This window comes from Leucoraja erinacea, unplaced genomic scaffold (genome assembly GCF_028641065.1).
Source record: "Leucoraja erinacea ecotype New England unplaced genomic scaffold, Leri_hhj_1 Leri_134S, whole genome shotgun sequence".
NCBI classification, from domain to species: Eukaryota; Metazoa; Chordata; class Chondrichthyes; order Rajiformes; family Rajidae; genus Leucoraja; species Leucoraja erinaceus.
The window spans coordinates 175001-188479 of NW_026575616.1; the positions used below are offsets into that span (position 1 = coordinate 175001).

A 13479-nucleotide genomic window follows, 5' to 3' on the forward strand; every position below is an offset into this window, starting at 1 on the left:
TGAGGCAGCAACTCTACCGCTGCTCCACCGCAAGACCCTAAAGTTCTTGCAGCACTTTGTGTTTTGCTCCAGATTCCAGCATTTACAGTCTACAGTACCTTAGGTGAAACCACAAGGGGGCGCAGCACGATTGGCAGCCCCGCCAACACTCTGTTTGTTTGTTCGTCTTTGCTTTATTTTTAGTGTGTGTTAAAAGTCTGTGTAAATGTTCTCTGGTTTGTTTAATGTGGGGGGAGGGACAGGGGGTCGGGGGAAAGTTTTTATTTTCAGTTTCTTACCTTGCCGGAGATGCAATTGTTTTCCGGATCGTATCTCTGGTCACTCTGCAGCCTACCATCGATGGAGTTGGAGGCCTCCTCGGACTGACCTTGAACCCCACCGCGGGGCGTGGGCTTAACATCAGAGCGGATCCCTCGCCTGGGATCGCTCCAACCGTGGCCTGCGGACTTTACCATCGGGAACTCGCAGTTTCGGGAGAGGCCGTGGATGTCGGGAGCTCCAACGATGCAGAGGTTCGACCAGCCCCGACACGGGGTCCGATCGCCCGGTGCGGGGGAGCTGACATCCCCCCGATGTAGGAACTGATCGCACCGATGCAGACGGCCCAAACACTGCCAGCTACGGGTGTCAAGATCGTCCCGTCAACAGAGGCTCGAGGCCCCTGACCGCGGGAGAACAAAGAAGGGAAGAGATTGAACTGTTTTTCGCCTTCCATCACAGTGAGGAATGTGGAGGAGTCACTGTGGTGGATGTTTATGTTCAAATGTGTTTTGTGTGTTCTGTTGCTTTGTATGACTGACTTGGCAAATGAAATTCCTCGTATGTTGCAAAACATACTTGGCTAATAAAGTATTATTGTCATTGTGATTAGCGTGTGCAGTGTTTTTCACACCTACGCTCCAAAATGCAACATTTGTGAATTCTTGACCAAACAATTCCACGAAGATGATAATAATAAAGGCCTACCTTGCGGAGTGCTGTTTGTCTGTCAGGGGCTTTTCCTAATGCAAAACCTGGAAAGAAAGTTTCACCAGATTAGTGTAATAGACTCATTAGAACAGGGAGAGCAGTGCAGCAGAGGAGAGGAGAGGGCCCTTCTCACAATATCTGTGCTCAACACTATGCCAAGCTAGACTTCCCTCAACAGCCGACGTTCTATAGACAATAGACAATAGGTGCAGGAGGAGGCCATTCAGCCCTTCGAGCCAGCACCGCCATTCAATGTGAACATGGCTGATCATCCCCAATCAGTACCCCGTTCCTGCCTTCTCCCCATATCCCCTGACTCCGCTATTTTTAAGAGCCCTATCTAAATCTCTCTTGAAAGTATCCACAGAAGCAGCCTCCACTGCCAATGGCAGAGAATTCCACAGAATCACAACTCTGTGTGAAAAAGTGTTTCCTCGTCTCTGTTCTAAATGGCTTACCCCTTATTCTTAAACTGTGGCCCCTGGTTCTGGACTCCCCCAACATGGGGAACATGTTTCCTGCCTCTAACGTGTCCAAACCCTTAATAATCTTATATGTTTCAATGAGATGCCCTCTCATCCTTCTAAATTCCGGTATCCCTGGTTTCCTCCCACACTCCAAAGACGTGCAGGTTTGTAGATTAAATGGCTTTATATTATTGTAAATCGTCCCTAGAATGTGTAGGATAGTGTTAATATGTGGGAACTCTGGGTGGCATGACTGGGTGGGCTGAAGGGCCTGTTTCCGCGCTGTATCTCTAAACTAAACTAATGGGGTGGAAATGAATTGGACGGTCCCATAGCTTGTGGAGATTGCAGAGCAAGGGTGTCAAGAACCAGAGGACAAAGCTTGAAATGAAAGGACATCGCATTGATTTTAGTTTAGAGATACAGCACGGAAACAGGCCCTTCGGCCCACCGAGTCTGCTCCGACCAGCGATCCCCGTATCCTACACCCACGGGGAGAAGGTACAAACTCTGTACAGACAGCACCCATAGTCGGGGTGGACCCCGGGTCTCCGGCGTTGCATTCGCTGTATGGCAGTGACTCTACCGCTGCGCCACCGTGACCGACAATTTGCGGTCATGGATGAGAGGTTGAGTTGAGAGATACTACTTGGAAACTGATCCTTTGGTCCACCAAGTCCACTCCGACTATTGATCACCCATTCAGACTCATTCTATGTTGTTCCACTTTCTCATCCACTCCACACGAGAGGCAATTTTTTACAGAGGCTTTGGGAAGCGGGAAGAAACCGCAGCGCCCTAGAAATTCATGGGGTCACGGGGAGAACGTGCAAACTGCACACAGACAGCACCTGTAGTCAGATCAAACCTGGGTCTCTGGTGCTATGAAGAAGCAGATTGGCTGAGAGAATGGAGCGGCAGGGCTTGCACACTCTGGAGTTTAGAAGGATGAGAGGGCATCTCATTGAAACACATAAGATCGTTAAGGGTTTGGACACGCTAGACGCAGGAAACATGTTCCCGATGTTGGGGGAGTCCAGAACCAGGGGCCACAGTTTAAGAATAAGGAGTAAGCCATTTAGAACGGAGACGAGGAAACACTTTTTTCACCCAGTTGTGAGTCTGTGGAATTCTCTGCCTCAGAGGGCGGTGGAGGCCGGTTCTCTGGATACTTTCAAGAGAGAGCTAGATAGGGCTCTTAAAGATAGCGGAGTCAGGGGATATGGGGAGAAGGCAGGAACGGGCGGGTACTGATTGGGGATGATCAGCCATGATCACATTGAATGGCTTACGGTGCTGGCTCAAAGGGCCGAATCTGCGCCTTCCTCCCTCGGAACATGGACCCGTTGCAGTTCGCATACCGTCCGAACAGATCCACGGACGATGCGGTCTCCCAGGTCTTGCACAACGCTCTCTCCCATCTGGACAGCCAGAAGGGGGGCTACGTGAGGATGGTGTTTCATAGACTACAGTTCAGCCTTCAACACGATAGTCCCCACCAGACTGGTGGGAAGCTGATGGAATTGGGGATCAAACAACACCCCCCCTGTGTGCCTGGATCCTGGACTTTCTCACCGCCAGGCCCAGGTAGTCAAGATGGGAGGGGAATACATCGGAGTCCCTCACCCTGAGCACAGGATCGCCCCAGGGTTGCGTCCTCAGCCCCCCTATTGTACTCCCTGTACACACATGACTGTGTGGCTAGGTTCAGCTCCAATTCAATAATAAGTTTGCTGATGACACTGTGGTGGTGGGCCTGATCTCAGACAATGATGAGAGGGCCGCCACTACGGGAGGGAGGTGGCTGATCTAGCACTCTTGGTGTCAGGATAACAAGCCTCCTCTTGAACATCAAAAAAACTAAGTGGCTTGTTGTGGACGTTAGGAGGGCACATCATACACTCCATTGAGGATAAATGGGGATCCTGTGGATAGGGTGAACTGTTTTAAATATCTGGGATTCCACATCTCCGAGGATATGACATGGGCATCACACGCCTCAGCACCTCGTGAGTAAGGCAAGGCAGCGCCTTTACACTCAGGCAATTGAGGAAATTCAGAGTGTACTCCGGAGGATCCTCCAGTGCTTTCTACGCAGCGGCGCGGTGGAAAGCATCTTGTCCGGGAACATTACCATCTGGTTTGGGAATTGCTCTGCCAAGGACAAGAAGGCTCTGCAGAGAGTAGTGCGTTCGGCGGAACGCACTATGGGAAGTTCACTCGCCCCCCTGCAGGAACTATACAACAGGAGGTGCAACTCCAGAGCAAAATAAAATCATGGGGAGACCCCTTCCACCCCTGCAACGGACTGTTCCAGCGCTACGGTCAGGCAAACGCCTCAGTTGCCATGCGGTGAGAACGGAGAGGTTGAGAAGGAGTTTCTTCCCAGAAGCCATTCGGACTGTAAACGCCTATCTCACCAGGGATTAACTCTACTGAACGTTTTTCCTTCCATTATTTATTATGTAAAAGAATATGTGTGTTATGATTGTGTTTATAGTTTGTTTGGTTGTTTGTCTTTTGCACAAAAGTCCGCGAGCATTGCCACTTTCATTTCACTGCACATCTCGTATGTGTATGTGACAAATAAACTTGACTTGACTTGAATGGCCTATTCCTGCACCTATTGTCTATTGTCTACTACTAATAGGAACCTGAGGGGCAACGTTTTCACACAGAGGGTGGTGGGTGTACGGAACGAGCTGTCAGGGGAGGCAGTTGAGGCAGGGACTATAACAGCATTTAAGATGGGAACATGGATAGGGAACGTTTAGTGGGATATGGGCCAAATGTGGGCAAAGGGACTAACTAGAGGTCACCCCTTCTCTCCAGAGATGCTGCCTGTCCCGCTGAGTTACTCCAGCTATTTGTGTCTATCTTCGGTGTAAACCAGCATCTACAGTTTCTTCCTACACTAGGGAACAATTTAACATTTATACGAAGCCAATTAACTTACAAACCTGTTTAAGAAGGAACTGCAGATGCTGGAAAATCGAAGGTACACAAACAAGCTGGAGAATCTCAGCGGGTGCAGCAGCATCTATGGAGCGAAGGAAATAGGCGACGTTTCGGGCCGAAACCCTTCTTCAACCTACAAACCTGCACGTCTTTGGATTGTGGGAGGAATGCGGAGATCACAGGGTGAACGTGCAAACTCCGTACAGACAGCACCCGTAGCCAACACAGGGCCGGCGGTAGAGCTGCTGCCTTACAACGCTTGCAGCGCCGGAGACCCAGGTTCCATCCCGATTACAGGTGCTGTCTGTACGGAGTTTGCACGTTCTCCCCGTGACCTGCGTGGGTTTTCTCCGAGATATAACCATATATAACCATATAACAATTACAGCACGGAAACAGGCCAGCTCGGTCCCTCTAGTCCGTGCCGAACACTTTCCTCCCACACTCCAAAGACGTGCAGGTTTGTAGGTTAATTGGCTTGGTGAATGTGTAAATTGTCCCTAGTGTGTGTAGGATAGTGTTAGTGTGCGGGGATCGCTGGTCGGTGTGGACCCGGTGGGCCGATGGGCCTGTTTCCGCGCTGTATCTCTAAACTAAACTAAAAGATGCCGCCGAGCTGGTCAGGTTATTTTGTTTCGACACTCACCCGCGGCTCCGTTCCCATTTCCAACCACAACCAGAGCACTGATGGACCTTCTCCTCCCTTCTTTAGCTGTCATGTTGAAGACACTTTTAACCTGTGGGGAAAAAGCACAGTTGATGAAGTTACACTTCTGAAAAAGAAGACCACTCACACATGTTGGGCCGATGGGCCAGATTCTGTGCTGAACAGTTCTTTCTCCATGTTCAATGTTCTGTATTAACCATCAAAGGTCCATGTTATAAGAGATATAGTTTCAGTTTAGTTCAGAGATGCAGCGCGGTAACAGGCCCTTCGGCCCAGACGGACCGTGCTGACCCGCAATCCACGCACACTAACATTATCCTACACACACACGGGACAGTGAAGAAAGCGAATGGCATGTTGGCCTTCATAACAAGAGGAGTTGAGTATAGGAGCAAAGAGGTCCTTCTGCAGTTGTACAGAGCCCTAGTGAGACCACACCTGGAGTATTGTGTACAGTTTTGGTCCCCTAAATTGAGGAAGGACATTCTTGCTATTGAGGGAGTGCAGCGTAAGTTTACAAGGTTAATTCCCGGGATGGCGGGACTGTCATATGTTCAGGGAATGGAGCGGCTGGGCTTGTACACTCTGGAGTTTAGAATGAGAGGGGGATCTTATTGAAACATGTAAGATTATTAAGGGTTTGGACATGTTAGAGGCAGGAAACATGTTCCCGATGTTGGAGGAGTCCAGAACCAGGGGCCACAGTTTAAGAATAAGGTGTAAGCCATTTAGAACGGAGATGAGGAAACACTTTTTCACACAGAGAGTGGTGAGTCTGGGGAATTCGCTGCCTCAGAGGGCGGTGGAGGCCGGTTCTCTGGATACTTTCAAGAGAGAGCTAGATAGGGCTCTTAAAGATAGCGGAGTCAGGGGATATGGGGAGAACGTGGGAATGGTGCACTTTTTGTGGATGATCAGCCATGATCTCATTGAATGACGGTGCTGGCTCGAAGGGCCGAATGGCCTACTCCTGCACCTATTGTCTATTGGACCACCTGCCGGCAGAAGAGATTAGTTTATCGGCATCATGTCCAGCATGGACTTTGTGGGCCGAAGGGTCTGTTCCTGTGCTGTACTGTTCTAAGTTTTATGATATTGCTTTGACGTCTGTAAAATGTATAAAAAGTATCAGGCCATTGTACATTCAGTGAGGTGACCCAAGCATCAAATCCATAACCATTATACTTTAACATTGTTATTAAAAGTTCAATCCAGACATGAAATTGTCAGAGGTTTGCAGAAAGTCTTAAAACTTGCAAGGAAGGAAATATTCTCTGCAGAGTTTTGATGCAGGGTCTTGGCATGACATGCTGATTTAAGTCCCTGTTCCACTGTACGAGGTAATTCACGAGTTCTCCTGAGTTTTCCCCTGATTCGAACTCGGAGAATGACTGCAGCGGGTCCGTAGGAGTATGTGGATGTCTCGTAGCAGCTCGTACGAGTAACGGTAGGTACTCGAGAAATCCGGTAAACTCGTGACGTTTTTTCAACACGTGAAAAATGTCCGCGAGTAAAAAAATACTCCTGATGAAAAAAATGGTTACTTTTTACTCATACGAGCCGCTACGAGATGTCTCCTAATTTGAGGAAGGACATCCTTGTGATTGAGGCAGTGCAGCGTAGGTTCACGAGATTGATCCCTGGGATGGCGGGACTGTCATATGAGGAAAGATTGAAAAGACTAGGCTCGTATTCCCTGGAGTTTAGAAGGATGAAGGGGCATCTTATAGAAACATATAAAACTATAAAAGGACTGGACAAGTTAGATGCTGGAAAAATGTTCCCAATGTTGGGCGAGTCCAGAACCAGGGGCCACAGTCTTAGAATAAAGGGGAGGTCATTTAAGACTGAGGTGAGAAAAAACTTTTTCACGCAGAGAGTTGTGAATTTGTGGAATTCCCTGCCACAGAGGCCAGTGGAGGCCAAGTCACTGGATGGATTTAAGAGAGAGTTAGATAGAGCTCTAGGGGCTAGTGGAGTCAAGGGATATGGGGAGAAGGCAGGCACGGGTTATTGATAAGGGACGATCAGCCATGATCACAATGAATGGCGGTGCTGGCTCTTGCACCTATTTTCTATGTTTCTATGAGACATCCACGAACTCCTACGGGCCTGCTACGGACATTCTCCGAGTTCGAATCATGGGAAAACTCGGGAGAAGTCTTACCTCGTACAGTGGGACAGACAGGGGCTTTACACCACTTGCTTCCACAGATGCTGCTCGACCCACAGAGTTCTTCCACAGAGTTCTGCTTATTCCTCCACTAACCAGGTGAGGCAGAGGTTCACGTGCCCCTCCTCCAACTTTGTCTACTGCAACCGCAGTTCCCGATGTGGCGTCCTGTACATCGGCGAGTCCAAGGGAGGACTCAGCGACTGTTTCACTCAACACTTACACTGGGTCCACCAAGGCCTGCTGGATCTCCTGGTGGTTAACTAGTTTAACCCCTTCCCATTCGCACACTGACCTTTCATAGAAACATAGAAACATAGAAATTAGGTGCAGGAGTAGGCTATTCGGCCCTTCGAGCCTGCACCGCCATTCAATATGATCATGGCTGATCATCCAACTCAGTATCCCGTACCTGCCTTCTCTCCATACCCTCTGATCCCCTTAGCCACAAGGGCCACATCTAACTCCCTCTTAAATATAGCCAATGAACTGGCCTCGACTACCCGCTGTGGCAGAGAGTTCCAGAGATTCACCACTCTCTGCATGAAAAAAGTTCTTCTCATCTCGGTTTTAAAGGATTTCCCCCTTATCCTTAAGCTGTGACCCCTTGTCCTGGACTTCCCTAACATCGGGAACAATCTTCCTGCATCTAGCCTGTCCAACCCCTTAAAAATTTTGTAAGTTTCTATAAGATTCCCTCTCAATCTTCTAAATTCTAGAGAGTATAAACCAAGTCTATCCAGTCTTTCTTCATAAGACAGTCCTGACATCCCAGGAATCAGTCTGGTGAACCTTCTCTGCACTACCTCTATGGCAATAATGTCCTTCCTCAGATTTGGAGACCAAAACTGTACGCAATACTCCAGGTGTGGTCTCACCAAGACCCTGTACAACTGCAGTAGAACCTCCCTGCTCCTATACTCAAATCTTTCTGTCCTGGGCCTCCCCCATTGCCAGAGTGAGGCATAACACAAACTAGAGGAACAGCACCTCATATTCCGCTTGGGTAGCTGACACCCCAACGCCATGAACATTGAACGCTCTAAATTTAAGCAACTTCTACTAAACACCCCCTCCCCTCCTTCCCCCCACCCCCCCCCCCCTGCACTTTTCACCCATCCTAGTGATTTTACCAGTTCCACCGTTCTCTACACCTTCCACAGCCAACAATGGGTCTACCAGACACCTCCATGGCTGAGGTCATTTGTGGCTGGCCTTACTTGGCCTGGTCTTTTCTCCTCCAGCTCTTCGCCCCTCTCCTCCCTCCCTCTTTCAGTCCTGACACAGTGTCACCCATCCTTTTCCTCCAGAGATGCCGAGTTACTCCAGCACTCTGTGAAACGTCACCTATCCATGTTCTCCACAGATGCTGCCTGACCCCCTGAGTTACTCCAGCACTCTGTGAAACGTCACCTATCCATGTTCTCCACAGATGCTGCCTGACCCGCTGAGTTACTCCAGCACTCTGTGTCTATCCTCCATCGGTTTTGAATTAATTTTCACTAAAATCATGATTCAGACATAACATGGTCAGCAATTTTCGCTGTTAACTTTCCCTTTGAACAATGTACATTAAGATTCATTCATTAACTCTTATGAACAGTACAAACAAGCAAATGCAAGTAAGATAGGCTATTTAATACCTATTGTTGATAATGGTCTGGCAGAAATGATCCTCAAGTTTCCACTTAAGAACGTCTCAAATAGACAAAGGCCACTGCATCATTTGATGTCACCTTGCCTAAGTTACATAAATGAGGCACAACCTGTGCTTGAGAACTCTATCTGTCAGTTCGCAACACCTCAACTTCCTTAGAAGGTTTAGGAAGTTCAGTATGTCATAGGAGGGACAAGACATGTCATGGAAGGACATTCTTGCTATTGAGGGAGTGCAGCGTAGGTTTACAAGGTTAATTCCCGGGATGGCAGGACTGTCATATGCTGAGAGAATGGAGCGGCTGGGCTTGTACACACTGGAGTTTAGAAGGATGAGAGGGGATCTCATTGAAACGTATAAGATTATTAAGGGCTTGGACACACTAGAGGCAGGAAACATGTTCCCGATGTTGGGGGAGTCCAGAACCAGGGGCCACAGTTTAAGAATAAGGGGTAAGCCATTTAGAACGGAGATGAGGAAACACTTTTTCTCACAGAAAGTGGTGAGTCTGTGGAATTCTCTGCCTCAGAGGGCGGTGGAGGCCGGTTCTCTGGATGCTTTCAAGAGAGAGCTAGATAGGGCTCTTAAAGATAGTGGAGTCAGGGGATATGGGGAGAAGGCAGGAACGGGGTACTGATTGGGGATGATCAGCTATGATCACATTGAATGCCATGCTCGAAGAGCTGAATGGTCTACTCCTGCACCTATTGTCTATTGTCTATTGTCCCCTACAACTCTCACCAACTTCTACAGATGCACCACAGAAAGCATTGTATTGGGATGCATCAGGGAACAGCTCCATCCAAGACCGCAACAAATTGCAGTGAATTGTGGACGCAGCCCAGACCATCGCACAAACCGACCTCCCTTCCATTGACTCCATTTATACCTCACGCTGCCTTGGCAAGGCCAGCAGCATCATCAAGGACCAGTCACACCCTGGCCACTCCCTCTTCTCCATAGAGGCTGCCTCGCCCGCTGAGTTTCTCCAGCATTTTTGTCTACCTCCAGATTCAGGGACAGTATCTTCTCAGCTGTTATCAGGCAACTGAACCATCCTATCACAAACCAGAGAGCAGTGCTGAACTACTATCTACCTCTTTGATGACCCTCGGACTATCCTTGATCGGACTTTGCTGGCTTTACCTTGCACTAAACGTTATTCCCTTATCATGTATCTGTACACTGTAAATGGCTCGATTGTAATCATGTATTGTCTTTCCGCTGACTGGTTAGCACGCAACAAAAAGCTTTTCATGGATAATGAAGAGGATTTCCAAAGTCTACAGAGTGATTTAGGCCATTTGGAAAAATGGGCTGAAAGATGGCAGATGGAGTTTAATGCTGATAAATGTGAGGTGCTACACCTTGGCAGGACAAATCAAAATAGGACGTACATGGTAAATGGTAGGGAATTGAAGAATACAGTTGAACAGAGGGATCTGGGTATAACCGTGCATAGTTTCCTTGAAGGTGGAATCTCATATAGATAGGGTGGTAAAGAAAGCTTTTGGTATGCTAGCCTTTATAAATCAGAGCATTGAGTATTGAGTATAGAAGCTGGGATGTAATGTTAAAATTGTACAAGGCATTGGTGAGACCAATTGTTATATGGTTACATGGTTTTCACTGTACCTCGGTACACGTGGCAATAATCTGAACTGAACTGAGTGGAAGATCACCCACTGCGCCCTTACAGAACCAGGGCAGAGATGGGGGGTTCAAATAATTAGCAGATAAGGTGAGGGTCTGAGCTATGGGGAGAGGTTGAGCAGGCTAAGACTTTATTCCTTGGAGCGTAGGAGGATGAGATGATAGGAGGATGGGAGAATACAAGGTTAATTCCCGGGATGGCGGGACTGTCATATGCCGAGAGAATGGAGCGGCTGGGCTTGTACACTCTGGAGTTTAGAAGGATGAGAGGGCATCTTATTGAAACATATAAGATTGTTAAGGGTTTGGAGGCAGGAAACATGTTGCCGATGTTGGGGTAGTCCAGAACCAGGGGCCACAGTTTAAGAATAAGGAGTAAGCCATTTAGAACGGAGACGAGGAAACACTTTTTCACACAGAAAGTTGTGAATCTGTGGAATTCTCTGCCTCAGAGGGCGGTGGAGGCAGGTTCTCTGGATACTTTCAAGAGAGAGTTAGATAGGACTCTTAAATATAGCGGAGTTAGGGGATATGGGGAGAAGGCAGGAACGGGGTACTGATTGGGGATGATCAGCCATGATCACATTAAATGGCAGTGCTGGCTCGAAGGGCCGAATAGCCTACTCCTGCACCTGTTGTCTATTGTCTATTGACTCTCAGTCCAAAGAAGGGTCTTGACTCAAAACATCACCTATTCCTTTTCTCCAGAAATGCTGCTTGACCCGCTGAGGTACTCCAGCACTTTGTGTCTATCTTCAACACATCAAAATGTTCACCTCAAAGATATCAGGGTTTTGTTGGTCAAGATCAGAACTCATCATTAATTCTTCATTGAGAATCAAGAGACTGGAGACGGTGAACATCTGAGCGTCTACAATGCAATGTGATTTTATCTTTAATTCATCTTATTACTGCACAGAGAATTCTTAGCATAAAGCCCACAGCACACGGAAAGGTTTTTGTGATTCATCTCAATGTCTTTTATGAGATGATGATATGCACAAAACACTGTCTGACGTCAATATATCTACACCGCTTTAGTACGAGCTGATCTAGTTAATGCCAACTGAAGTACAACCCTAGTTGCACAGCAACAGAAACAGGCCCTTCGGCCCAACTCGTCCACGATGCCCCATCTACTCTACTCCCATTTGCCTACCTTTGGCCCATATTCCTCACAGCCTTTCTCATCTATGTACCTGTCCAAATGTTGTAAGTTTTTTAGTTTTTGTTTTAGAGATACAGCGTGGAAACAGGCCCTTCGGCCCACCGGTTCCGTGCCGACCAGCAATCCCCGCACATTAACACCATCCTACACCCACTAGGGACAAATCTTACATCGAAAATAGGTGCCGGAGTAGGCCAATCGGCCCTTCGAGCCAGCTCCGCCATTCAATGTGATCATGGCTGATCATCCACAATCATTAGGGTGTGCTTTTTTTTTTTTTTGAATGGAGTCGAGGGGGGAGGTGAAGGGATATGTGCTGCATTTCTTGCGGTTGCAACGGAAAGTGCCCGGGGAGGGGGTGGTGCGGGAGGGAAGGGAAGAATTGACAAGGGAGTTGCGGAGGGAGCGGTCTTTGCGGAAGGCAGACATGGGAATCTGAAGAAGGGTTTCGGCCCGAAACGTCTCCTATTTCCTTCGCTCCATAGATGCTGCTGCACCCGCTGAGTTTCTCCAGCAAATTTGTGTACCATCCACAATCATTATCCCGTTCCTGCCTTCTCCCCATATCCCCTGATATTTTTAAGAGCCCTATCTAGATCTCTCTTGAAAGCATCCAGAGAATCTGCCTCCACCGCCCTCCGAGGCAGAGAATTCCACACTCACAACTCTCTGTGAGAAAAAGGCACTGTGCAGTCACCCGATCTATTCCCCTCAATTTATCTTCTCATTTTTATTCAAATTAAATAGTTTTATGCATAGAGGAACATCTGAAGCAATTTAGCTGAATACGATAAAAAGTTAAAGATGCTAAATAATACATTTCTTGCATGTCCAAAGTTCAAGCAGATGCTTGACTTTTCCTCACAGATAACTATGGCATTTTAAGGCATAAAGTAAGAAATAATTTGCCCTGAGCGATAGGAAGGATGTTTTATTATGTTGGAAACGGTGCAGAAGAGATTCACCGGGATGTTACCTGGACGTGGGCTTGAGTTACAGGGACAGGTTGGATAGGCTGGGACTTATTTCTTTGGAGTGTAGGAGGCGGTCATAGAGTCATGATACGGAAACATGCCCTTCGGCCCATCACATCCATACTGACCGGGATGCCCCAGCTGAGATAGCTCCTTCTGCCTAGATTTAGACCATATGTATCGTAACACCTCCGCTCAGTTTGCAATAACCAACCTGATTTCCCGGTGGCCCAGCACTTCAACTCCCCCTCCCATTCCGACCTTTCTGTCCTGGGCCTCCTCCATGGCCAGAGTGAGGCCCACCACAAATTGGAGGAGCAGCACCTCATATTTTGCTTGGGTAGTTTACACCCCAGCGGTATGAACATTGACTTCTCCAATTTCAGGTAGTCCCTGCTTTCTCCCTCCTTCGCCTCCCCTTCCCAGCTCTCCCACAGCCCACTGTCTCCACCTCTTCCTTTCTTCTTCCTGTCCCACCCCACCCCCCACACATCAGTCTGAAGACGGGTCTCGACCCGAAACGTCACCTATTCCATCGCTCCATAGATGCTGCCTCGCCCGCTGAGTTTCTCCAGCATTTTTGTCTACCTTCGACTTTTCCAGCATCTGCAGTTCTTTCTTAAACAAATGTATTATAATCATGTTTTCATGTAATCGTGTGGTCTTTCCGCTGACTGGTTAGCCGCAACTTAAGCTTTTCACTGTACCTCGGTACACGTGACAGCAAACTAAACTCAACTTAACATAATGACCCTGTCCCACGGTACGAGTTCATTCCAAGAGCTCTCTCCCG

General features: G+C 48.1%; 1 protein-coding gene across 1 annotated transcript in view; it reads right to left on the reverse strand.

Moving 5' to 3' along the window:
- The window catches only part of mrps5 (mitochondrial ribosomal protein S5), a gene marked incomplete at its 5' end in the record, with an annotated part of 106804 nt that overhangs the window by 17917 nt on the left and 75408 nt on the right, over positions 1-13479 (reverse strand). Inside the window, 2 exon segments of the mRNA XM_055665571.1 lie at positions 967-1013; positions 5041-5131. Coding sequence (XP_055521546.1) covers positions 967-1013; positions 5041-5131 — 138 coding nt within the window.